Source organism: Myotis yumanensis, unplaced genomic scaffold, assembly GCF_028538775.1.
Source record: "Myotis yumanensis isolate MYYU_CA2020_CCGP unplaced genomic scaffold, mMyoYum1.0.hap1 SCAF_4, whole genome shotgun sequence".
In the NCBI taxonomy this organism is placed as follows: domain Eukaryota; kingdom Metazoa; phylum Chordata; class Mammalia; order Chiroptera; family Vespertilionidae; genus Myotis; species Myotis yumanensis.
Genome location: NW_027223755.1, coordinates 33,032,627 through 33,059,659, shown reverse-complemented (window position 1 = coordinate 33,059,659; position 27,033 = coordinate 33,032,627). Strand labels below are relative to the sequence as shown.

The following is a 27,033-nucleotide window of genomic DNA, read 5'->3' as shown; positions in this document are numbered from 1 at the left end:
AGCCCTCCCTCAAATTTCCCCATTTGTCGTACGATCTGCCCCTCCCCCCCAATAACCTTCCAATAACTCCTCCTATTTGTTTAAGATATTTAGAGCTAGCTACTCTTGCTTACAAAAACAAGAACAAAAAAAACACACAATGTAATTAATACTAGTACATCTCCTCAATTACTGATCAGCAACAGAGATTAGTCTATTCCTGGCAATAATGAATAAAATGAAGATAAATTTATTTATCTAATAAAGTTAAGCTATCTGCAGACACTATTTGTATTCTTTCAGTCCTGGCACAGTGCAAGTCTAGTGGTCTTTGAATCAAATACTGACCCTACCATTTACTGACTGTGTGACACTGGGCAAGACAGTTAATCTCTACGAACCTCCATTTCTTCACTTACAGCACACGAATAAAAATATCACAGAGGTACATATGTTTTATGGACAATATGAGATTATTTTTTATCATGAAGGCACTTTTAAATCTTAAATCTATTTTTATTATTCCAGGCCAACAAAATCTCCTCTGTGTAATCTCATTTTGCACATAATCCACATTTGTTATAGTATATCTCCTGCTTTTCTTTTTTGGATATAGCCTGGGAGGTGACTTCAAATTCTAGTTTTAAAAAATACCTTATTCCAATGTAAGGAGTAAAAAACTTAAACTATGTTGAAAAGATGAGTAGATAACTTCCTTGTTCTCCATTCAGAACCTGTTTCTCTTACACACACACACACACACACACACACACACACAATGAGCAGAGCTCAAACCACAGCTCATTTGCTTATTGATCACCAGGTCCTTTGAGGCCACCATCGAAGAACTTTGGCTTCTAACTAAAATTAGTGGTTAAAACATGTTTTCCTGGTTTACCGACGTCATTTAGTATAAAGTGAGGTCCTACCCAAGGAAGCTCTTAGTGGACATAAATGGAAGTTTTCTGGTCATGTGACGCAGGCACCACTGGAGGAAGGCTGTGGAAACTGAGATGGGGATGCAGACAAGGGGAGGTGGCATCGGGCTGGCACAGCAAGGGCTAAGTCTGACATCTGATCATTGGTCTTCGATGATGTAACATAAATTTCTAGGGGTAGTTGATGTAGCTCTTCAGCAGAGGGCAGGAAAAAGGGGGAGAAGGAAAGAGAGTCCCATGTGGGGGCTACTCTTCATTGCCACACCCTGGGAACATCCCTTTGAGCAAAGAGGAAGGGAGGCCCAGGGTGGGGCCCGTTTGCTCAGGTGGATCCTTTGTCTATGCCAGTAGTTCTCAAATTTGTCTATGCAGCTGAATCACCTAGGATAGTTAATAAATTCTGGTGCCCAGGCCACACCCTTACCACACCAATCAGAGTCTCCAAGGGCGGGACCAAGGCACTAGTACTTTCTGAAGCTCCCTAGGTGATTCCAATGGGCATCACAAATTGGGGACCACTGATCAATGTTGTTCTCATACTCTATTTCAACAAAGCTTGTGAATTGATAAAGTTCCCCCCACCCCATTTCTCTACCTAGTCCTGGTTCTTTTGAACCTTAACCTTGACAACAAAAGTCAAGATACATTCATTATATTATGTGCATATGCTGTGTTGCTTTGAAAACGTTTTTAAAGTTCTAATCACTTTTATAACAGAAAAATACTTGCCTTAAACTCAAAGTCATTTTCTAGTGTAACCGCCTTTATCACTGGCTCATCATTTCTCTAAGGCATTCTTTCTGAAATGAAATATTCTATTCTTGGTGTCAAACCGCAGAGGATTCAACACTTGAAATAATACTCTTCTTTTTTAGGACTGAGATGACAAAAAATACATTTCTAATCAAAATATAATCTTCCAATCTTTTTTTTTATTCCTACCCCAAACTGTTAAAGCCATAAGCTTTAACGATTCTCTTTTTCTGGATTACAATGAAAGTCTTATCAATATTGTGAGGTATTTTGGTTAAGGAATACTTGAATAAGGCATAATAATAACAGCTGAATGTATTCATCACGGCTGTGTTTGATGTTTGCTTAATGCTTTACCTACATCACATCACAGCAATCCAGTGAGGTTAACACTATTATTATCCTTACTTTTCAGGAGTGGAAACTGAAGCTTGCTGGGGATGAGAAAGCTCTGAGGTCCCACATTTGGTATATAGCTAAGTTATTCCATTCAGAGGCATGCACAAAGGAACCCAAAGTTGTGCCTAAGTGTGTGCTACGTCTTTTCACTGCTGCCTCTCATTTTATCTTCATAACCACCACCACACCAGGCAAAAATATGACAGAATGCTCTGGGGAAGAAAAACAGATCAAAAGCCTTCTCTCCTGGCTCTCTGTCCTCCTGACCCTCGCACTTCTGTCTCCTCTCTAATTATTCTCACCAGTGAAATGGGGCAGCCCCACCAGGACCCAGAACAAATACTGCAGGAGAAATGCTTTCATATATATATTTCAGAACGGTAGTTCCAAATCAGGAAGAAGAACAAGTCTAAGGGTAGCACATTTTGTAGGTAACCTAGAGGAAAAGCAAAGCATCAGGTTTTTGCAGGTAAAGGAATAGAAGACCTAGAACTCTGCATACACAAGTATAATTATATTTGAGATTTTCTAGATAGTCAAGGCTTGACGTGTGGGTAGATTTTTCCCCCTTAATATTTAGTACAGGTTATTTAGGTAGTACTGAGATTATAGAAAACAGATCTGTAAAAAGAAGAAAATGAAAGTCACTTATTCAGAAAGGAAAAACTGTAAAGATTTTGGTGTACATTCTTGCAATTATATCTAGTTATATAATCTTCATTTTGTTTTAAAAAATGGAGTCATACTGCGAAAGTGTTTTACAATCTGCTTTTTTTCACTTAATGTCATTTTAAATGTGTGCATAGTATTCTAGCATCCAGGTACATTGTTATCTGTTTAACCCCATTTGGGTAAATAGAACATTTCTTATCTTACACTGTTGCAAGTGATGCTGAACTGCACTGGTACATACACAGCTGCAGCGTACAGAAAACTTAGAAATTATGTGAAAACTACAGCTCAGAGTAGTGAAGAGAATTGATCCAAATGACCCAGTGGAAAGCCTGGCTAAAACTTTAAACTGATCACCAGTGTGGACCTCTTTCTTCTACACCAGTGGTTCTCAACCCCTACTGCAGGGTCTTAAGTCACTGACAGAGATTTTTAAAAAATCATGTCTAGGCCTCAGCACAGACATTCTGATTTAATGGATCTGGAGGGGAGCTGAGAATCAGTATTTCCCAAAGCTCCTCCAGGGTTCAAATGTGCCACAGGGTTAGGGTCACTGCTCTGCACCATGGCTTCTGGAATCAAGACCCCACAGAGAGGTCTCCTAGGATCCTATTAGCATCACTACTATGAGTTAAAGAGGGAACTCGAACCATCCGACAACTATTCTTTCTTGTGCTAACAGCATCCATGTATGTTACTCTGGTGACATCTTAGCCAATTTTCATGGGGTATTTTATCTTGAAAGTTGAAATAAAAGTTCTTATTCTACTGTAACCGTCAGGTTGAGAGTTCCGAATGTTTGCTTTAGAACTGGCCCAGGGGAAGAGCTGGGGCAGATGAGGTGCTACAGCTTGAGCCTCTCACCACCTGAACTCACAGCTACACAGCCGTTTGGCATGAGCCCTCAGCTCTCAGCCCTGAGCCCCCACCTGCTTGGTGGCAGCCAGCCTCCCCAGGCATCTCCAAGAACCCTGGGACTGTCTTTACGCAATATACTCGTAGGTATCTAAACAGCTCCTTGTTGCTCGCTGCCACAGTAAGCTGGCCTGAGCCACAGAGGTGCCAGTCAGACTAGAACTTGGCCATCCTGTCATTTCCCCTTCCTGGTACAGTGGAGCTGGAAATTGTACCCTGAGGCTGGGAACACAGAGCTTACCCACCACTTCTCCAGGTCAGAGACTGAGAATTAGAAAAAGACAGCGTGCTCTGTCTTCCATTTATTTAGAGAAGCATCTGGAAGCAAAGTTAATTGGACTGCAAAGCTCTAGCATTGAGCGATTCAGTTTTCAGTTCATGCACACAGGTTCCATCCCAGGGCCTGGGCTGGGAAGAGTTTAGGGGCCTTGCTATACCCAGAACACCAGTCCCATAGACATTATAGCAAAGTGCTGATTCCTTCTTCCTTCTGGGGGATTTGCTCCTGGGAACTCCCTGCTGTCCCTCCTGTGATCTGGAGCCTCAGGTCTACATCAGAACATGCACTGATGGTAAAGGAGGGAGTACAAGCAGAGGAGATGCTTGTCCATTCACAGGGGAGAGAAGAATCTGCATGGTGTCTGCTCTGGTTCTATAGAAATTCCTTAAAGGCAAATAACAGAGGATGGGGGAGAGTGGTCCCTGTGGGGCAGTGGACAGGGCTGGCTGTGGCCTGGAACCAGGAGACCTAGCTTCTCGTTCCAAATCAGTCCCTTCCAGGCTATGTGGCCAAAGCCAAGATACTTCACCTCTCAGAACTTCAGTTTCCTCATATATTATACGGGAGAAATAATTCCCAGCTCATAATGGTATAGAAAGGATTCAGTGACATGATATTTGTGGAAGTACTTTGCATCCTGTAAAGCACTAGTTATCCATAGTGATAATGAGTTATAGTTATTCAGTTAAGGGTAAGCATATCTCTTGGGAGTCTCTAAGGCTCTGGGAAATCAAGGAATTGTATACAATACCCCCATTAGCTCTAAAGTTATAGGCCCAAGGAACCCTTGCCATGGTAGGGAGCATGAGGGTCTTTATGAGACCACCTGGGAAGGCATATGGGTCCCAGTAGCTATTATTCCAATTGTTGGAGGGAGGGAGGGGGAAGCAGGGGGAAGAGCAAGAGAAAAATGGATGATCCACTGGGCTACACTGAATCTTGAGTTTGGACTAGGGACACACGGAATACTGGGAAGGAATTTCTTGCCTTAGTTTTAATTCCAGAAATGTTTAATATATTCATAAAGCTCATTAAATATGTTTGCCTTAATTAACTGACAGTTCAAGGCCAGAATATATTTTCCTTCTTTTTCTGTATTTGGTAGGTGTTTGTTTCTTTTTTTTAAAAAAATGAGTGACAGGTGATGACAAATTTTAACACTCTCTGTGCCATTCTGAAAGCAACAAAGAAATTAAGAAGGTAATACAGGTCAAAGATACTACTACAAACAGAAATGATGAGACATCCTGGCATTTTTCTTATTGTGCACATCTAACAATCTGCAAGCATCCAGCACAAACAAGCAGATGATCCTTAAAGAGGTGGACACTAAAAGCTGGGGTCCCCTTGTGGTTGGCAAATATTTTCTATCAGTCAACATTTAAAAATTGTGATATTTCACACACATGCATGAATTCATGGATTCCTTTAAGAAAAAAAAAAGAAAGCAAAAATATGGTACATTTGGCCCACATTTCCACCTGGGAATCAGCAACCTGCGTGGCAGCTGCCCGCTTCGTATCTGCAGGTGTGTGCTCTCCAGCTCACCACGGCCCCACCTGGGCCTCTTCACTTTTTTGACATCGCCTACCTGGGCCCCAGTGGACCTGAATTTGGAGACCTTGAATTACATACTGCCTCCGACCATGAACCCCACGGCTTCATTCTCCTTTATTTCCCCTGCAACTCATTCCTTTATCTTTTGGCAGTACCGACTCCTTAATCAACACAGTTCCCAAAGAGCAAATTAGTTCCTCCTTCCCCGATTTCTTTTTTCCTTTCCAGCTGATTCATCCTCCTTTCCTGCCTCTTCCCCCCTCACATCCCACAGAATTGCCTTCTCAGAAGTTGGAGAATGCCTTTGGAATATTGAAGTATGAAGCACGATTTTCCCAGAATGAATATTGATGATATTTCTTTTGCAAAGATTGCACCTAAATAGATATCTGAACTCATTTCACATTTCCACATCAGAGCTACACTGGTGCCTGTACAATAATAACCTAATACTAAATTTTAGAGAAATAATTTAAAGCCACACTCAGTCTGAACAGATGTGGTAGCTGAAAATGTATTTCATCCTCAGAAATATTTGGGTGCAGGTGAGGGGGAATGGTGTATTCTTTAATTCTAAGACAAATAAGGCATTTCCACAGTGATGGAATGATATTAAAAGAGGAAAAATCAGAAATTATCTGTTTCTTGATACTGAAAACAAAACAAAACAAAACACTTTTACATAATTCCTCAGCTCAGTGAGTAGATGGCAAGAATGGAAATAAGAATTCTAAGCCAAATTGGACTGCTTCAAAATTAGTCCCACTAAAGGGAATAAGAGTCTAAAACTCTGAGCCTAAAGCTCTAACACACCATAATTTTGGCCAAAGACTGAAAATCCCACGAGGGGGGCAATTTAGTTGAATCCTGGTATGATTTCAAACTCCATTTGCTGAGGAACAGGCGTTCCTATGGATTTACTAACAAGGGGTTTGGGTATATGAACAAATGGTGTTTTGAGATCGGTCTGGGAATCTCTTCCCAGGCTCATTTTCTCTGAAGCTTTCTTTTCATCCAGCCTCAGTGTAACTTCCTTGAATGTCCCCATCTCCCCAGTAGAAAGCTGTCTCTCCTTTGAGCCTCTCCAACACTTAGTACCACTCCTCACCCTTCCCTCCATTTCTTTTTTCACCCCAGTACTCACTGGTGTCCTGGAGTGGCCCTGGGAGGACAGTGTCCCTGTGGTAATGGTGTGTCCCACTCCTCAAATGTCCTCTCCTGGGGAGAAGCCGGTCGGGTGTTGAAACCCAGAATTCAGTCTACCTAGACCTGAGGTCATGTCTAACCCAACGTGGTCAGTTCTAGTCCTGGCTCAGACAAACAAAAAGGAAGAGGTGTCAAGGATGGAGCAATTTGAGTAGACATATGGAGGAAGAAAGTCTGAACGTTTCTGGGCCCAGAGAGAAGTGCTTGAGGTCTCAGGAATGCAGAGCCAGGATCAGTTCACATTCTCTGGGGCGGCTTCAGTGGGGCCATCCTTGTGTTATTTCCCTTTCTTTCCTTTCTAACTGAGGAAACTTAAAACCCTCAAATCAGCTGTTTGCCGGCTAAAGAGACCCTTGTCCTGCAGTATGTCCAGGGAAGGAGAGAGTCTGCATGGAAATAACAGCCAGTGGAAGGGAAGGAAAGCACGTCGGCCAATCCTGGGGCCCCTCCAAGAAGGACAGGGGCACGTTGGGAACACATTATCCCACTGGATTCTAAGTGAATATTTCAGATGAACTCATTTACTCGTGGAGTAATAGGTGCAAAGGGTACAGCACATGAGTTGCTTCTCCACACATTTGAACTCCTATTTCTGTTTCCCTTGGTTCAAGATAGACAAATAGTGTCCCCGGAGGTTTACTCATTGTAGGAAGCCCAGGGCCACACAAATATAAGAGAAAGGACACTGCTACTTGCTCTTCAGAGCCAGTCTAAGCGGCAGCATGCCCTTTATGAAGTGTCTTTCCTGGCTACACCCACTCAAGCGGAGCTGATGGCCGCCTCCTTTATGCCTCTGCACTATCATCTGTGTATCTCTAAAACCACACGGACCACACTGTTTTGCAATGATTTATTTATAGGTCTGTCCTTACACAGATTCTAGGTGATATGGTCCCCAAGGGCAGGGGCTGTGTTTTATTTATCTATATACTTCCAAAGCCTAGCATGCAGTCTGGCCCATAATGGGTGGTTCAATGTTAAATGGATATATGAGTGAGCAACAAACTCACGGAGATGGGCAGAAAGGAGAGGGAGGTGCTGAGGGATCTCCTTGCACTTCTTTCTCTCCATTCCAGCACCCTTTTCCTCACTTCTCCCATCCAAGCGCCCTACCCTGCTTGTCTCCCCAGGCTTGCGAAGGATGCCTCAGGAAGCATCACTTTGGCTTACAGACGGAAGTATTTTTGTTCTCCCTAGACAGCAAATTTGGAGAGAGATGTATGTAAATCAGATCAAATAACCTGTAGCCAGCACAACCACACGACTGCCCTGGCCAACTAGATGTTTATGGAAATATGCCTTCTGAGAAAGCCCTTCAAAAAGGGGGCACACTTAATTGGCTTCATCTTTGCCTTTTGCTCTCTGTCTTTCCTACTTGCCTGGCACAGGGATATGACTCTTGGGGCCTTGAGGAAAAGGCATGGAACACTATAGAAACCTCAGTCCTAATATCCTTGAATCATGAACCAATGCTTGCTGTCCCCTACACTGGGTTTTTAAATATGTGAGAAAAATAAACCCTTATGTGTTTAACTAAGTCACCAAAATCTGGCCTGTGTTACTTGCAGATGAAGATAATTCCAAACTGGTAATCCAGTCTTTCTCTTTTCCTCAGACATGGCAGGGTTGGTTCATCTTAGGATTTTTACACCTGCTAGTCCCTCTGCCTGAAATGCTTCCCTCTCAGATCAGCACATGTCTGATCCCTTCTCTAAGTCAGATATCAAGTTAGAACGTCACTTTCTCAGAGGGGCCTTTCGGAATACTCTATCTGAAAATAACTTCCTGCCCTGCATCCATCATTCTTTAATAATACCATCCTATTTTTAATTGTCTTCACTGCATTTATCAGTATTTGAAACATTCTCTCTCTGGCTTGTTTCTGTTTGTCTTAGTCCATTTGAGCATTACAACAAAATGCCATACACTGGGTGGGTGGCTTGTAAATTATGGAAATGGATTGCTCACAGCCAGAGTCTGGGCAATCTAAGATCAGGCACCAGCATGGTTGTGTTTGGTGAGGACCCTCTTTGTGGTTCATAGGGGGTGCCTTCTTGCTGCTTCCTCTGGAGCCTTATATAAGGGCACTAATCCCATTCATGAGGGCTCCACCCTCAGGGTTTAAGCACTTCCCAAAGGCCGAACCTCCCAATATTATCTTATTGGGCATTAGGATTTCTACATATGAATTTGGTGGGGACACAAAATATTCAGACGATAGCAATTTTCAATCCTCCTACACCATCGATGCAAGAGCCTTGACTATTTTGTACAGAACCGTTGTATCTCTAGCAGCTAGAAGAGCATGAGGCATAGGATGAGTGTTCTGCAAATGGGTTCCCAGAAAAGGAGATGACTTCCAGAGTTGGAAATGAATATATTTCCCCATAGAAATACTGTCATAGATGTTGAATAGGTTTATAATTTGTGGAATTATGGGTTAGAGAGTCCCTGTCAATCTCAGGTAGATTTTCTGAAGTTGATTTCTTGAGTGCCACTCCTTATATCCTTGCAGGCCCTCTCCCATTTCACATCCTGCCTTCTGAAAATTCTATTCCAGCCCTTTCAAAGGCATCTTCCCTAACTTCCTGCTCTCCCACATGGTTTCCTAAACCACTTATCTTTTTCACGAGTCCATTTAAAAGCAGTACAATCTTATTCCATTTGAGACCCTACCCTCTGTTATGGTTTTCTGTGTGGGGAGCATGGTGGACTATGATGAGATGGCAAGTACGACCTTGATATTAAGGAGAGTGAATCATTGCTTTGAATAGCTAAAGAGTATGACTTTACAGAGAGAAACCATAGATGTAGACTAAAGGGTATGGCCATCCTGCTACACACACTTAAGGAATAAAAAGCAGACAGTTTGAGTAGGTAAAGAATTTACAAGTTCAATGGTAAAAGATAAGTCCAGGAATACAAGTTGGGGGCTGTGACAGGCTGTGTTAGTGGTTTCTCAGTACCCATCCTCTCCCTTTTCCTTAGTAATAAAGTCCTCCTTTGGCAGCGACAAAGAATGTGTTTCCTAGTCTCTCTGTGGTTCGGGGCGCCCTGCCATACAGCTTGGGAGGAAGGTTTGTTTGGGACTGCATCAAGAGGGCTGACCTCGCTGGGAAGTGGGGCCTTTGCCCTTCACTTTTCTTCTAGTCTGGAACTTGGGCTGATGGATGGGGCTCCTGTAGCATCTTGTATCCCAAAGTGAGATGGATGGGGAAAAACTAAGAATGGGCGACAGAAAGAGGATAGACAACTTCTGCATTGCCCATTCCAGGGCTGCTCTTCTGTGAGAGAATAACCCTGGTGCCTTTGAGCAACTACTCTTTTGAAGTTTTAGTTAAATGAAGCCCAATATAATCCATTTTGATGAAGATGCTCACTGGGGAGCTTTAAAAATACCCCGATACCCAGGGTGCATCCCAGATCATTTAAATCAGAAACTCTAGGGATGGAGTTCAAGCATCAGCAATTATTTAAAGCTTCCCAAGTGACTCTAGTGTGCGGCTCAGGTTGAGAATCGCTGCTTCAGGCCAACAGGCCTCATATTTAGCATGTTCAGGAATCTCCTGGGGGATGGAGTGTTGCTTGTTAAAAATTTGGATTTCCAGGCCTCACTCCCCAGAGATTTCATTTCTTTGTCTGAGGGTGCCCCAGGTGATTCTGAGACAAGCAACCCAGGGATCACACTTGAAGAAACATTGCTTTAGACAATGGGAATCTTTGGACATTTTAAAGCAAATAAGTGATGAGATCAGAGAAGAATTTAAGGTTTAGTTTGGATCTAGTGAATCAATGGAAAAGAAGAGGTGAGAGAATGACACTAAAGAGACCAACTGGGAGGCACTACAATAGTTGATGGCCTGAGGGGACAGGATTCTGAACTAAGAGAGTGACCAGAGAAATGGGAATGAAGGAGAGAGACATTAGACACTAAAAAAGATAAAACACTACAGGACTTTGTAACTGACAGAGTGGGGGGAGGGGAACTTAAGAATGTGCTAGGGGTTTGGCTCCTTCACTCCAACTCAATTAAACTAGTTCACTATATATCTACAGCTGCAAATGTTAAGCTGATTTTTGCTAACCTGGTGGTGTCTAGAGTTTCCCATTAGATGGAAAGCCTTTATTTGCTAAAGCAGCTCTTCTAGTTAAAGGCTCAGACACTTTATCCCAACAAGAGTCTGTCCACCAATTTTAGTATTTGTTTACATATATATGCATTTAGACAAGCAATTAAATATTATTCATGAGTTTTTTTATTTTTATTTTAAGTCATGTTTGTAGAGCAGAGGAAATAAATGGACTGACTGGGGGTACAGTTACCGCTCTGGAGCTACAATTTATGCGGCTATCCTTTTGGATGAGGCACAACTAAACATTTAAGGGCTAAAAGTTTAAAGAATGGATTGAAAAGGTCATCTCAATGGAAAATGGTTATTTAATTATTCAGTATAACACCACCCAGCAGACAGAGGTGAGGGAAATATTTTGTCAGATAACCTCAATTAGACATAATTACTTTATGAGTAATTCTGTAGTACACACTGCCCCCCAATTTGTTGTAATAATGAGCTCCCATGCCTCAGAAATCCATCTGAAGTGAGCTCCTCAAGCCCTCCATTATTTAAAAATGAACATAATGACTCTATAGTTACAAACCAGAAAAAAAAACAGTCAAATGCAATAGAAATGTCATAAACTGTAAGCTAATATAATTTCTCAGTTCTTACTAAAGTCTATGTCAAAGACACAGTTTCTTTGAAGAATAGATTTTAAAATACTAAGTCCCCTGAATGAACAAACAAGACACATCCTCACCGAGCTTGCCACCCAGGTGCCAATGCGAATGAACACAGCCTTGCTCTCTTGGACTTCACAGTATAAATAGCAAAGTGACAAATTTTCCTAAAGTTTGTTTTAGAATCTAATTTTCCCTCTAATTGGAAATCTATCAAGAAGGCTCTAACAAGGTGAAAGCCATTAGATTATTAAAACACGAAAAGGCTAAACCTCAACAAGCAACGGGAGAGCACTTGTCTGGATTCCATGTCACATTCAGTTTCATTGCTAATAATAGCACTCTGCTTTAACCGGTGAGTCCGTGCTTTACCACTCACTCCAGAGTGTGTTTATGGTCCTTAAGTAGCAGTAGTAGCACCCCCAGGTGACCACAACCTGCTCAGTTCTCCCACAAACACCTGAGAAGGTGAAGCCCTCAATGTGGGCTGTCAGGTGCCTCTCTCACTCCCCACACCTTCTCTTCTGTGGCAGGATCTTGGTTCCACCTTCGGAAACCAGTAATTACATTGGTGAGAGCAAAGTGCTAACCATAGTGGGGATTTAGCACCTTTGTGAGCACATCCATTTCACACAGAAAGCCTTCTTTCTATTCCAGGGTCACGACCCCCCACCCCTGATACGAGCTGCAGTCTTGCAAACGAGAAAACACTGGGCACTGGGAGTTTTTGTGTGAAAGTGCTGAGAGAATATGTAGGCAGATCTGAGCAAAACTCCATTGGGCAAAACAGGCCAAAGTGTGCATTCTACTGCAGACGTGAATTTGCTATGGGTTGAATTATGTCTGCCTTCCCTGCCCCGAATTCATATGTTAAAGTCCCAACCCCCAGTACTTCATAGTGTGACCTTATTTGGAAATAGGTCATTGTAGGTGTAATAAGCTAAGGTAGCATGGGGTCCAGCTAGAGTAGGGTGGGCCTCTAATCCAATATAACTGGTGTCCATATAAAAAGAGAAAATTTGGACACACACACACACACACAGAAGAGGAACAGAGTCTTCCTCCCAGCCCTCAGAAGGAGCCAGCCCTGCCCACACCTTGGTCTTGGACCTTTAGCCTCCAGAACTGAGGTACCAGACATTTCTTCTGGGCAAGCCCAGTTTGCGATATTCTGTGACTACAGCTCTGGCAAACTGATACAGAATTGTCTCCCAGCATTATGGCTGATGGACAGCATATTCTGTTGGTGCAGATGTAACTCACCTTTCACTGTTTGATCAATGAGAGTTAAACATTTGAAAGCAAAAACACCTGTAATAAGAAGGGGAGCTAAAGGACAGAGTGGGTGGCTTGGCATGCCTGCCAACCAGGCCTCTGTACTAACACCCCAGGCCTCCTCCAGCATGTGGAGCAAAGAAAGCTGAGCGAGCTGCCTCCATGGCACCGAGCACTTCTGCGTACTCTACCAGCCCACACACCTGCCGCTGTCTCAGCCCAAGTGTTGAAAGGGAGCATTACTGACTGGCCAGCGCTCTATTCTCCTTCTCCTGCCTCCTAACTTCTCAGGAAGCAGAATAGGGAATGGACAAGAACCAGCTAGAAGTGGGCCTGGAAAAAATAGAGTAGAAAAGTCAAGTAGGAATCCCATAAAACTAAAACAGACCCCCTCCAATAAATAAAACTGAAGAAAGAATGAGAAGAGAGATGTTGAAAAGTAGGGGAACATAGGCATGGCCGGCCAGGAAAATAACTGCTGGAGGGAAAAAACCTGAAATTTGTGGGCCTGGGTCTCTAGGATATTCATTCTATTGTTCCAGAAAGCCATTAGAAAATTAAGATTCTTTCTGTGATCATACTATGTTCACAGCTTGACAAATTATTTCTGGCATGCAGTCTTCAAACTTCCTCCATAGTGCTCATGTTTTCATAGCTCTGTTCTGTAAACAAATGTGATTCTACATGAATTAACTTAGAACACTGGAGCCACAAGACTCACAAGTCATTCAAGTTCAACCCTCTCACTGAGATGTACAAAGCTTAACAGACGTGTCCAGTGTCACGCAGCCATACTAGAAGGGGGTGAATAGATTTTATAAATATTATATGATTTATGCAGCATCTAGGCCAATTTATACAAAGAAAATATTTCTAAACTTAAGTACTTTTGAACCCTCACATCTCCGTATTGTTTTTAAGATTTTAAAGAAGAGGCCTTTTGATAACCATCTGGAAAATATCAACTTGGAAAATTTGTCAGAAGACAATGTAAGAAACTAAGGTAAGCAAAAATTTATTCCAGCCAAAGTATTTATTTGGAAAATATTTGATGGATAAATATACTTTTATATAAATGCATCTTGACCACTTAAATTTTAAATCGTATTCATAATTACACTGACACTTAATAATAGCATTTACTGTCTTTTAAGTGCTTGATGGATGTTAATTTAATCATCATAATACCATATGCTTTGGTCCTGTTACTTATTAAGCCCATTTTGCTGACTAGAAAACTGAGGCAAGGAGAAACAATATCTTTGTCCACGATCACACTATCTGTAAATGGTGCAGCTAAAATGTGAACACCAGCAGATTAGCTCTGAAGTCTATGTACTTAACCAAGGTACCAGGCTACCAATTACCACTCTGTGAAGCAACTTGCATATCAGTAGGCCTATGTCCCTAATTTTAACCAGGTCTCATCTGGTTTAGGGTTAGTGCTCTTTCCCATCACACAATGTACTGCCTCTCACATTATCATACTTCAACTTCACTGTTCACTCTCATCGGTAGACACAAGCAGAAGGCAGTGGAGAAAGTACAGTACAGTAGCTATCACAGAAGCAGTGCAGGAAAAGGAATCCAAGCCACCAGCTCACCAGCCATAGCACAAGCGCTTGGGTTTGCTTGGAGGAGATTGGCTCCTCCAGGTCACTCCTGGCTGGTGCGCTGTGCTCCTCTCTCTTCCTTCTCAGGAAGTGATGTGGTTGATGGAACAGGCACTAGAGCAGAGAGTGAGAGACCTGGGTTCCAGTCTCAGAGCAGCCTGGGACTGGCAGAGTGCCATGGACAGGTTGGGCACCACATACCGTCTCCTTTAATCCTCTCAACCACATGAGTGAGCATGACACCTGGTTTACAGGGAGCGAAGTGAGATTTAGAGTTGAGGAAAATTCCATCAAGGTCACAAAAGATATTATGTTGCCCAGGTCTGCCTGACTGCAAAATCCTCATGTCTACTTGATCACGTTGCCTCTAAAGTCACTTCATTCCTCCAAATCTGACTCCTCAAATATAAAACAAGGTAATGGTGCTAAATTAGTTCTCTCTGAGCCATGGAGCCCCAGGGATTCTTTGAAGGTGTCTCAGAAGTCATTTGGGGAAGGAAGTCCAAGGAGACAGGGCCAAGACAGGCACTAATACACAGATACTCACACAGCAGTTCAGCATCACTTTGGCCTTATAATTCTGGCTTTCCATGTTACAATTGAAGGGGAGATTCTGCTGCTAAAAGAGTGTGGGATCATTTTTGCCAATTAATTGTTAAGGCCCCTCTTAGCTTTAATACCTGGGAGAGGATCAGCTTTGCAAAGGTACAATAACTGCAGTAAATCAAGCCACTTCTGATTCACCTGGATGCCTCAGTCCAGAAAACGTCAGATGCCTTTGAAAGAAAAGGCTGTACCCAAACTTCTGCGGATTTAGACACAAATACAAGTGTGGGTAACCTGGGGACTTGATACTTGTAATTGGCCTGTGAAGAAGTGTTTCAGTTGTGTGTGTTTCAATGGTTTTCATACTCATGCCAGTTAGTGAGAAACACAGTCTGAGTTTTCTTCTTTCGTGGTCACGTCCTGGGGGTTTTCAATTGGTCAGAAATAAGAGGGATGACACATTTGTAGTTTGTTTAAATCAAATGCATTGTTTTTTTTTCTCTTTCTACTTATCTTGCTTCATGCTTTTTTTTTTTTTTTTTTTTTTACTCTGTCCTCCTTCAATCTTGTTTCTCTCCTCTGGCCCAAATCAGGTGATAGACAGGAAGGGATTGGTCTTTGTTGGTAAGAAATGAGTGAATTCATGTACTCCTTTCCCTCACTTGTAATCCTACACAGAGCAAACATTGGTGCTTAGATGTTAGCTGTCAGGCCGGCATCTTGATGAATGCTTGGAGAGCCAACTTTTCTTTTCCCCCATCCCTCATAGCTCATATACCTTTCACTACAAACTACATATGTAGCGAAGAATAAAGCCAAGGAAAGGCAAATGTTAATTATGGTGATGGTGATTACATCTTTAAACACACACACACACACACACACACACACACATTAAGGTATACTTTACATACCTTAAAATTCATGCATTTAAGCGTGCAATTTAGTGATTTTCAGTAAATACACAGTTGCATAATCATTACCATAATTCAATTTTGGAACATTTTCATCCCCCAAAAGATCCCTCAAGCTCATTTGCAGTCACTCCCTGTTCCCACCCCCAGCCCTAGGCAACCACTAATCTACTTCTGTTTCTGACAGATTTGCTTTCCCTGAGTGCCTCATAGAAATGGAATCATATAATATGTGGTATTTTGTGACTGGCTTCTTTCATTTAGCATACATTTCTTTTTGAGGTTCATCCATATATTAGCATGTCTCAGTGCTTCGTTCCTTTTTACCACTTTTTTGAAAGGCGGCATTCCGTAGAGGAAAGAGTGTGGATTTCAGAAGCATGCAAACATAGGGCTGGAGCAAAGGTGTGCCACTCTTTAACCTCTCTGAGATCCATGTGTAGGATAAAGATAATAATCCCTCCCTCAAGGTACTATTCCATGAGTTAGCTGGGGTGTGCCGGCAAATAATGGGCTCTCAAAAAATCCAGACTTCCTCTCTACAATTACCCAAAAACCTTTGCTTTACTTACCCAACCTGCTTCATAAAATTAATATAAAATGAATCCTACAGCCTCCCTTCCAGGCTTCACATCAAGTTTGAAATGAGAGCCCACATAACTAGCAGCATGAGGAATGGAATTCGCTCAGGGAATTACATCCTTCATTAAAGGAGCCCAGATGGTAAGGAGCTAAAGGGATTTCCTTCAATTAGATTGCTGTCATTTTTTAAAAAGAAGGTTAAACTGTATTTAATTATTATTTTAAGGAGAAAAACATTTCAAATTTTTTAGAATATTTTATAGAGTTGGCCTGACCTTGGTAAGGCTCTAAGAACAGCATATTTTCCCACTAATTCTTATAAAACTGCCCCTGTAACATCAACCCTCAGATAACATGTAAGCAAGGAGCAAAGGGCTATAAACCTGAGTAAATAAAATCCATCTCAAATCCTCAAAACTCCACTTTTAGCCATTAGTTTCAGGATCTTCCTTTTCTAAACCTTAGAAGAACCTGAATTTCACATGTAACAAAATAAACTAAATTGAACCAGCCCACCTTCTCTGATGAGAACATGTTATCAATTTGAGTTCCAACTAAAAGGAATCCTGATATAACCCCATGATACACTCTTGGGCAGAAAGTTTACAAAGATGCTACTCCTTAGCCCTGAGTATAAAAAGATCTGTTCTAAACCTGTTTTTACTTCTGAATCATTAGTTCTCTATCGGTTAAAAATGAGGGAAAACCATTCTTGTCTGGTATGTATCACAGTTGCATTTCTTTCCCCAATTTCTGAGACACTTAATTTCCTCCCACTGTCTCGATTCACTCCCAGATTCACTTCCTGCTAAGTACAGTATAACAGTTAAAACAGAAAAGGAGAAGGCTTCTCTATACTTTTACTGAATAAAATAGGTTTGTAACATTTTATTTCTCTTTCACTTCAAGTAGATTGGTATACTCTATTATTCATGTAATAGATTTTCTATTTTCATGATAGAAAATGCTTGTTTTTAAATGTATCAAATGTAAACTAGTAATTAAGAGAGGCGACATATGGCTTTCTAATCTTTATATCCCAATAATAGTCACTATGCACAATATTGGCATTAAAAATGGCAAAGAATGATTCTTTCAAGGAAAATTAGATATAATTCCTATAAGTGATCATTCTGCAACATTATCAAGTGATCTAATTTGCATGTGTATTCTGATAAAGCCACATCCACACAGATAAACAGATAAAAGGCTATATCCAAGCTGAACCAAACAATTAATATATTTGTATAAAAATTCTTTCCTTTCTATATTTCCTTATGTGGAAATAGGAACTGTTAATAAAATCCATGACTATTTGCCCCGTATTGAGAGATCAGGAAGAAGTGGATAGAGTCCCAAAAGAGTTTTTACTCACTATATTATCACCTAAAATAAGCGTGGGAATCCAAAAATGTGATACAAATACATAAAAATAATTGGGGGGCATAAGCAACTTAGGTTTAGTTAGATTTGTGAATTATCCCAATCTTTAAAAAGTTTTCTTATGTTAAAACTTCCCTTTCAGATGTACAGTATGACAACCATAATTAATAACATTGTATTGCATATTTGAAAGTTAGAGTAAATCTTAAACGTTCTCATCACAAGAAAAAAAATTAACTTTGTATGGTGACAGTGTTAAAGTCGACTTATTGTAGTAATGATTTCACAGTGTATACTAACATCAAATCATTATGTTATATATCTGAAACTAATATAATGCTACATGTCAATTACAATGCCACCAAAGGCACAAATTACCTTTCCTTTTGTATTCTACAGTGAAGAGAGTAAATTAGATCCAAGATTTTATTTTAGGGATTTTACTTTAAATGGTATCATAGGAATTTATGTAATGGTAAAAATAGTTTAGCGAATCTGGGACTTAGCAAAGATTTTCTCTACTGCACAGGTCTTTGTGCAGATGTTTAGCAACAGATGACAAAATATTCTTGATGATTATACTTCCTTTGATTATTATTTGGACTATAGTTTGTTTAGAGAGTTCCGATCTCAGGGTGATTGGCTAAAACCCCAAATTTGCAGAGTTCATCTCTGAGCCCTTGGCCGCCGTAAGTATGTCAATGTGCATGCATCCTCTATATGAATTACCAAATAATGCCAAGTCTCCTACCCTGAGATGGCAGCAAGTTTTTGGTGCGCCTGACGGGCCATTTCACAGCCTTTGGTTCTTGTCTTGTGCATTTCCGCCCGGAGTGAGGGGCAGCTGACCGAAACGTCCCCGATAGAAATGACCAACTCTCGGTACAGGGCCACTTGCGTGTTGAACTCTTGGACAAGCTGGAAAAGAAGTGAGTTTCTTTCAAGAAACACTTATCAGAAAATTTCCTATTTTGGTGTACCTAAACAGGGGTTTCACTGACCCTGGAGCCTTCCTCCCTAAACCCCCCCCCCCCACACACACACACCACACACACACACACACACACACACACACACTGCCCAATCTCTCTGGTTTAAAAGCCTACAAATTATTTAAAGATTAAAACACAACGATGGTACATTCTCTTTGTCCTGGGCAAGTGTTTATTTTTCACGGGGAAGTCCGGTGGTGGAGGCTCTGCTTCCGGACCCACTGGCCCCCACCCATTCAGACTCAGTTTCTGAAGGTAGCATAGTTGAGCACTGCCATTGCCACTCCCAGCCTGCTAGACAGCGAGGCTGGGCGCTCTCCTCCAGAATGCTCCGTGGATTACAGCAAGGGTATGAATTTGAAGTTGATAAAGGCCAAAGAGAGGTGGTAAGAGGCACACCATCCACGTCCTGCGGGACCACTGAACTGCTCAGGCTCCAGAGCCTGATGGGAAGACGGGGCACAGCCTCTGACGGGACCGTTCGTCCCCTCCAGGCCCCTCGGCAAGGCCCCAGGGCACTCCCTTTGGGTTTGTTCGCTGTCTCCCCACAAAGCAGCCCCTCCACCGCCCTGTCCTTTCCCTCCCTGGTGAGCAAGCCCTTTCAGTGTCTTCACTTCCACCACTCTTGGAGGGGAAGAGGCATGACCTCAAGACTCTTGCCCTGGCACTTCTTGGAGGGGCCATCACCACCTGGGTGTCAACCCGGATCTAGGGGACTTCAGATTTAAAAATAGTGCATGTGCACGTGATCGGCATGGAGGCCTGAGGGTGGGGAAGTGGCTGGTACTCAAGCAAACGATTAACACACACAGACACGATTCCCCCATCTCTTCTCAAAAAAAAAAAAAAAGGCGCAGTTTTCACCTACCATCTTGCAGTCGTCCAGGGTTCGCTGGGTTTTGCTGGCGCTCTCGGAGCCGCTGCCCCTGCGTTCCCACTCCCCGCTCTGCAGCTGGGGCTTGCTGATCTGAAAGATCGAGGAGCGGGTGGACCGGCTGGGGCGCTTTTTGCGCCCATTCGGTGCAGAACTCATGCATACACATCCACCAAGCCGAAGCCTCTGGTGCAGTGCGCCCCGGCGCGGGCGGCCCAGTTGTTGCCCTGCGCCGAGCAGCCGGAGCGAGGACCGAAGCGCGGCACTCACAGGGCTGGGGCTGGCTGCGCGGGTGGGTAACCTTCAGCTTGAAGGAGAGCCGGGGGAGCGCTGGCTGTGCCCTGCAGCATCGCTTCCACTAGCAGCGAGGAAGAGGCTCAGTCAAGTTCTGCTCAGCAGCATTGCTGGCCCCGTCCCGGGAGCTGGGCGCTGGCTCGCACCACCTTCCCCTCGGCATAGGTTGCAAGGCTGTGCGAGAAGGAACGCGCCTCCCGGCGGTTCTGAGTTTCCATTCAGATGCGGGAGCAGCTTTTCAAAGCTTGTGCTGCAAGGTGGGGAGGGTGGGAGGGGGGTCTCGCTCTGGCTTCAGTGTCTTCCCGCAGAGAAGCTGGGTTCCTCTTACCCCTCCCTCCCCTGTTGCTAGGCCTGGAAGGGCTGGCAGTCCCTGAAGCAGGCAATTGGCTCTAATCAGCCGCCTTGATCCCTCGTCTCCACCGGCTCATCTGTTTGAGGATCCCAAGTGAATCTGTGGCGGGACTGGCGGACGCAGGGAATAGGCCCGCTGACGTCCTTCCCGGCCCCGCACATTGATAGGGCCGGAATACGAATGTGATCCGTCCACACAATCCTCTTCCCCCTCCACAGTTTATGCACTTATCCAATCAAATCCCCGGGAACATCAATTGCGATATTACTTCATCTGCTCTATTATTAGAAACCAAACGTGTCATCAGAGTGGAGCACGTTGTCACATGCTGGGACCTAAACAGGGATTTCAAATCAACTAGTGTGGGCTTGAGGCCTCACTAGCTGAGGCTGCCTGAGGGCCAAAGATTAGCAAAGCCCAAACCTAGGAGGGAGGGAGGGAGGGAGGGAGGGAGGCTTTTGCTTCAAAAGGAAGATGCCTGGGTAACCCAAGAGGAAAGCCTTGTTTCCCTGAGTTCTATTGAGGCGGTGTTTTTGCTTTTCCTCCGAGGAGGGGGTCAGGAAGCCAGCAGGGCTGAATGCACTGAGGCCATCAGTCGCATTGGTCCTCATCCCACCCCGTTTTAATTAGTAAAAATTTTGGCTTTGCGTTTCAGAGTCTCCAGATCCCCAGCTCTGAGAGTTTCCCAATAGAGACTTGAGCAAGCAGGCCTCCCTGGCCACTCAGGGGGACCCTCTTCTCCTTTATGGGACATCAGTGACCCAGGGGCTCTGGAGTTGGCCCAAAATGCCTGTATGAGAGAAGGTGGGAGTGAGTTACTGGACCATTTAAGTCCACCCTTACCACGCACAGCAGCAAGAGAGGGGAAGTGGGCATTCAATGGTGCCAGTGTTCTGAGAATGCTGACTGCTGTGAATGGCTTATTTGGAGGGGACAGATAAAGAGGTCTGCCACAGGGGAACTAATTATGTGTAGAACAGCCTGATGAAGAACTAATCAAGGTTCCTGGTCAGTCTCATCTCATAGGGGAATATGGAGAGGACACAGCTAGGGAGAGCCAGATGTAGCTAGAAAGCTAGCACCCTAAGGAGGTGTTAGAATTTTTGTGTGTGGTGTTGTGTGTGTGGGTGTGTGTGTGTGTGTGTGTGTGTTGTTTTTGTTTTTATACAAGCCACGTATACATAATGGAGGTGGCGTGGTATAATAAGAAAAATACTTGGTCTTTGTCCCCAGCTCCTGACACAGAGCTCCTAAAACCTTTGGACTTTCAGGAGTGACCAGGGTGGTAAGCCTCTGGTCCCCAGAAAGACCAAGCCTTGATTTGAGGTCTAGAACTTTCAGCTCAACCCCCAAACTTCTGGGGAGTAGAGAGGGGCTGGGGATTGATTTAATCATGAAAAGCCATAATCAAATCTTCATAAAACCTAATGGATGGGGTTTGGGGAGCTTCTGGGTTGAAGACATGGAGTTGCTAGGAGGTTGGCTTGCTCAGACAGGGCATGGAAACTGCGTCTCCCTTCCCATACCTTGCACTCTGCATCTCTTCCCTTTGGCTATTCCTGAGTTGTATTCTTTATAATAATAGGCAAAGAAAGCACTTTCCCAAGTTCTGTGAGTCATTTTAGCAAATTATCAAATATATGAGGAGGGTATGCGGGAATCCCTGAATTTGCAGCCAAGTCGGATACAAGTGTGGGTAACCTGGGGACGTGATACTTGTAATTGGTCTGTGAAGTGAAGACAGTCTTGTGGGACTGAGCCCTTAAACCTGTGGAGTCGGGAGCGTTAGTGTCTGAATTGAATTGAATTGAATTGTAGGGCACCTCATTGGTGTTGGAAATTGAAGTAGTGTTGAAAAAGATACCATATGTTTGCTTGGGAGGAAGAAACCTAGTAGGTAGAAATCCGATGGCTTCTCAGATGTGTTTGTACATTATTTCACAAAAGATCGAGTCAGTTTTCCCTAACACAGAGTTGGGGAGGGCGGTATCACCTCCCACCCCAGACCTTGGTGTGCTGCAGTCCTTCAGGTGTTTAGATGGACCAGGATGAAGGGCTCTTCAGCTGGCTGAATCTCCCCAAGTATGGGAAGATAAAATAGGTTAACTCTTAGTCAACTCTCTGTTTCTCTTCCCCTTGGTCTCAATTTTATTTCTACTTCCTGTGTATAGAGAGGAGAGGCTGAGGAACACATTAGATGATTTGGTGGGATTTGCTGGAGTTTAGTGAGTGGTTGGGATGCTGAGGAAAAAGGTATAGGGAAGCTAAGAGACTTTAAGGAAGAAGGGATAATAATCATTTGTAAATTATTTAAGTCCTGTGACATAAACCCTCTTTCTTACTACTAACTCCCCCCCCCCCCGCCTGGCCCCCCAAAAAAGTAAAGTCTGCTTAGCCCAAGGTTGGTGATACTTTGGAGAGTTAAAGGAAAAGGGCTGCATTTTTCATGTGTGTAGACATGGGGTAGAGAAAACAGAACACTGGAGGTCAGGCTTCTAGACCTCTTTTGGCATCACTCTATTTCATCCCCTTTCCCTGCAGGGAAATAGTGACTGTCACTAGATTTGAGCATCTCAAAGCTCCTCAGTAGTAGGTTTCTACTCCAGCTACAACCATCTGGTTTCTACCTCCCCTCCCCGGGCCCCTTCTGCCTAGAGGCAGTTTCAACAAATTAAAAGAAAAAAGAAAAGGAAAAAAAATCCCAAAACACAATTGCACCGCCCTGTTTCTGTGCCATATTTCTTACAGGAGGTGGAGGGAGGGAATAAATGGGTCAAACTCAGTGCCACATCTGCAGGACTACAGATTTGGAAACCTGCAGGGGATTAAGCAGAAAGATCGTTTGTAGGTGCCCACCTTGGCCTTCCCCAATGTGCAGCCCAAGCCATTTTCTTGAGAAGGGAGAAAAATAGCATCCAGCCCAGAGCTGTCTCTCTCAGGAACAAATGCTGTAATCAGAATAGCAGCAGGCAAGCTCAGTTCCCTCACCTTCCCCCACATTCAGAACAGCATGAATTTACATTCCTAGTGCTGTCTGACTGCCAAATAGAGGGGTAAATGCAGTTAATTCCAATGAGGGCATGTTTTCTGGTTACCCAGACCCAACGTTGGCACAACCCCAACAATGGGTCCTCTGTAGATATATGGCTTTGACCCGAGTCACATCCTAGATTCACTCCAATATCAGATCCACCTGATGGTTCATGTTTTCTCTATGGCAATTTTAGAGACTTCATTTTGATTTGGAATTTTACCAAAATGAATACTAGTTTAGAGTGAATGTGAGCAACTTGGTAGGTTTCTTCAAATTGGTTCTGTAAGAAATCACAGTAGGACCAGACATGCACATCTCAACCTGGACTGGCCTCTCATGAAAGGAGATACAGGGAGGCCGGTTTCATCTGGGAGTAAAGTTCAAGGAAGGGCAAAGATGAAAAAAGACCTTAACCTGTGTGAGTCTGTGACAGCAGCAAAGAAAAACACATTAAGATGCTGAGTTCTGAGCCATTGGGGAGAGCTGAAGGGCATAATCAAGTTATTTTCTGTTAGTGTCCAAAGAGATTAAGTTATTGTGAAAAATTTAGTGAATAAACTAGTAAATGGTTTATTCCCACTAAAAACAAGAGGAAGTACAATTTATTGGGAACATTTACTTATTAATTTTACAGATATTTTTGAGTGTTCTTTAGGTGCAGTTCCAGGTTTTGTTGGTCCTAAAGCTAATATAATTTTTTTTTTTTGGGGGGGGGGCTCTTCTTTAAGATAAATAATCCAAAAAATTAAAAACAAACTTAGATATATGGTCTTAGAAGGAGCTCATGCAAAGTGAGGTTCCCTGAAGTTTAGGCTTCATTACCTTCATGGTAAATTTTCACAGTTGGTGTCTATTATATGCCCAGTGGGCATCTGGCCTTTTGCCTCCTTTGTTTTTATTCTCCCTTTTCTGAAGATGGCACTTTAAATTTCCTTTGAGAAATCAGTCTTCTCTCACCTTTTGTCACAGGGCTCATGGGTTGGGCATATGACTCAGACCTGGCTAATAAGATTATTACATTCTGGTGGCCATAGTGATTGGTTTAATAATGGGTATGAAATCTAAACTGAACCAATAAACTTTAGGCCTCGGGGCTTTCTCTGCAACGATTAGGTTGAAACATATGAAGGTGCCATTATTCAACAATTCTTGACCTATTTAAATTCAATTTTATATATTTCAGCCACGATTAAACGTTTCCATTGGGTTTCTAGAGTGATGACATGAAAGCCTGGAGTTTTTGGTGGCTGCCTTTGCTATTCATGGTCAACAGACCGCCTGAGAGCCAACCCAGAGGAAATCAGAATGGAGAGATGGAGAAAGATTGATGTTTTAAATTTTATTTTTAGTTTTATTGACATCAACATTATATTAGTTTCAGGTGTACAATATACTGATCCAATATTTGTATATATTGCAAAATGATCACCACACGAAGTCAAGCTAACATGTTACCATGAATAGTTATAGACATTTTTCATGTGATGAGAACTTTTTTAAAAAAATTCTCAACTGAAGATACTTTTTTGTCTGTGTGGTTTGTTTATTGGTTATTTAGAGAGAAGAAGGGCGGGGTGGGGGGAGAGAGAAAGAGAGAGAGAGAGAGAGAGAGAGAGGTCTATTCGTTGCCTCAGGTATGTGCCCCCAGCAATAGATCAAATCCAAAACCTAGGTATGTGGCCTGACCAGGAATCAAACCCACAACCTTTCAGTGTATGGCATGACACTCCAACCTACTGAGCCACATGGGCCAAAGCTTGTGATAAGAACTTTTAAGATTTATTCTCTTAGCAACTTTCAAATATGTAATACAGAATTATTAACTATGATTGTCATACTGTACATTACATCCCCATGACTTATTTAATTTTTAACTATATATTTGCACCTTTTGGTTGTCTTCACTCATTTCACCCCCTATCCCCAAATCTCTAGCAACTAACGATCTGTTTTCTGTATCTATGAGCTTAGATTTTTTTAAGATTCCACATATAAGTGAGATCACATAATATTTGTCTTTTTCTGTCTGACTTATTTATTTCACTTAGCACAATGTCTTTAAGTTCCATCCATGTTGTTGCAAAGGGCAAGATTTCATTTTTTTGTGGCTGAATAATATTCCATTGTATATCTACTACAGTTTTTTTATCCATTCATTCATCAATGGACACATAGCTTGCTTCAATATCTTGGCTACTGTAAGTAATGTTGCAATAAACATAGGGAGATATATATATATATATATATATTCATTGTCTTCAAATAAATACCCAGAAGTTGAATTGTTAGATCATATGGTAGTTCTATTTTTTTATTTTTGAGGAAACTCCTTACTGTTTTTTATAGTGGCTGCACCAATTTTCAATCCTGCCCACACTGCACAAGAGATCCCTTTCTCACCAATACTTGTTATTTCTAGTCTTTTTGATAATAGCCATTGTAAAAGGTGTGAGTTGATATCAGACTGTTGCTTTGATTTGCATTTCCCTGATGATTGAGGTTGAGCATCTTTTCATGTACATTGTGGCCATCTGCATGTCTTCTTTGTGAAAATGTCTATTCAGATCTTCTGCCCATTTTGTAATTGGATTGTTTTTGTCTTTTGCTATTGAGTTGTATGAGTTTTTTTAATATATATTTTTGGATTTTAACCCCTTATCAGGTATATGATTTGAAAATGTTTTCTGCTGTTCCCTAGGTTGCCTTTTCATTTTGTTGATGGTTTCCTTTACTGTGCAGAAGCTTTTTAATTTATCATCCCACTTGTTTATTTTTGTTTTGTTGTTTTTGCTTCTGGTGTCAGATTCAAAGCATCATCACCAAGACCAATGTCAAAGAGTTTACCACCTATGTTTCTTTCTAGGAGTTTATGGTTTCAGGTCTTACATTCAAGTCTTTAATCTCATTTTGAGATTTTTTTATGTGTGTATGGTTTAAGATAGTGGTCCAGTTTCATTCTTTTTCATATGGCTGTCCAGTTTTCTCAGCACCATTTAATAAAGAAACTGTCCTTTCCCCATTGTATGTTCTTGGCTACTTTGTCATAAATTAACTCATCATTATATGTATGTTTATTTCTGGGTTCTCTATTCTGTTCCATTGATCTGTGTCTGTTTTGATGACAATATGTTTTGATTACTATAGCATGGTAATATAGCTTGAAATTGGGGAGGGTGATGCCTCCAACTTTGTTCTTCTTCAGATTGTTTTGATTACTCATGATTTTTTATGGTACCTACAAAATATAGGATTGTTCGTTCTATTTTTGTGAAAAATGCCATTGGAGTTTATTAGGGATTGCACTGAATCTGTATATTGCTTTGGGTAGTATTGACATTTTAACAATAGTCTTCTAATAAATGAGCATAAAATCTTTCATTTATTTTTGGCTTCTTCAATTTCTTTCATCAATATCTTATATTTTTCATTATACAGGTCTTTCACCTCCTTGGTTAAATTTATTCCTAGGTATTTTATTGTTTTGACGCAATTGTGGAAAGACTGATTCTTAACGATATTATTTAAACATGTGGATCCAACTTTGCCTTAAGTCAAACTACACCTACAATTTCAGTTAGGTGAACCACATCCCTTTTATTTTATTTCTTTTATTTTCCAATTACAGTTGACATTCAATATTATTTTATATTAGTTTCAATTGTGCAGCATAGTGATTAGAAATGTATATAATTTATGAAGTAATCCCCCCAATAAGTCTAGTACCCACCTGATACCAT

General features: G+C 42.1%; 1 protein-coding gene and 1 long non-coding RNA gene across 7 annotated transcripts in view; one reads left to right on the top strand and one right to left on the bottom strand.

Annotated features, from left to right (window-relative positions):
* Positions 1 to 20,419, bottom strand: part of RGS7BP (regulator of G protein signaling 7 binding protein) — a 121,507-nt gene extending 101,088 nt beyond the window's left edge. For all 4 annotated transcript variants that reach the window (XM_070412053.1, XM_070412050.1, XM_070412051.1 and 1 more), the window contains exons 1-2: positions 19,611 to 20,419; positions 18,502 to 18,668 (exon numbers count right to left, since the gene is read on the bottom strand). In XM_070412053.1, the coding sequence (XP_070268154.1) occupies positions 18,502 to 18,668; positions 19,611 to 19,775 (332 nt within the window). In that variant the 5' untranslated portion in view covers positions 19,776 to 20,419. The remainder of the gene's footprint in view (positions 1 to 18,501; positions 18,669 to 19,610) is intronic.
* LOC139008618 (uncharacterized) overlaps positions 1 to 27,033 on the top strand; it is an 87,221-nt gene that overhangs the window by 6,547 nt on the left and 53,641 nt on the right. For 2 of the 3 annotated variants that reach the window (XR_011471169.1, XR_011471167.1), the window contains exons 1-2: positions 13,445 to 13,516; positions 13,634 to 13,715. This is a non-coding gene — a long non-coding RNA (uncharacterized lncRNA). Of the gene's footprint in view, positions 1 to 13,444; positions 13,517 to 13,633; positions 13,716 to 27,033 lie in introns of those variants that run through there. The other variant, XR_011471168.1, reaches the window with a different exon arrangement.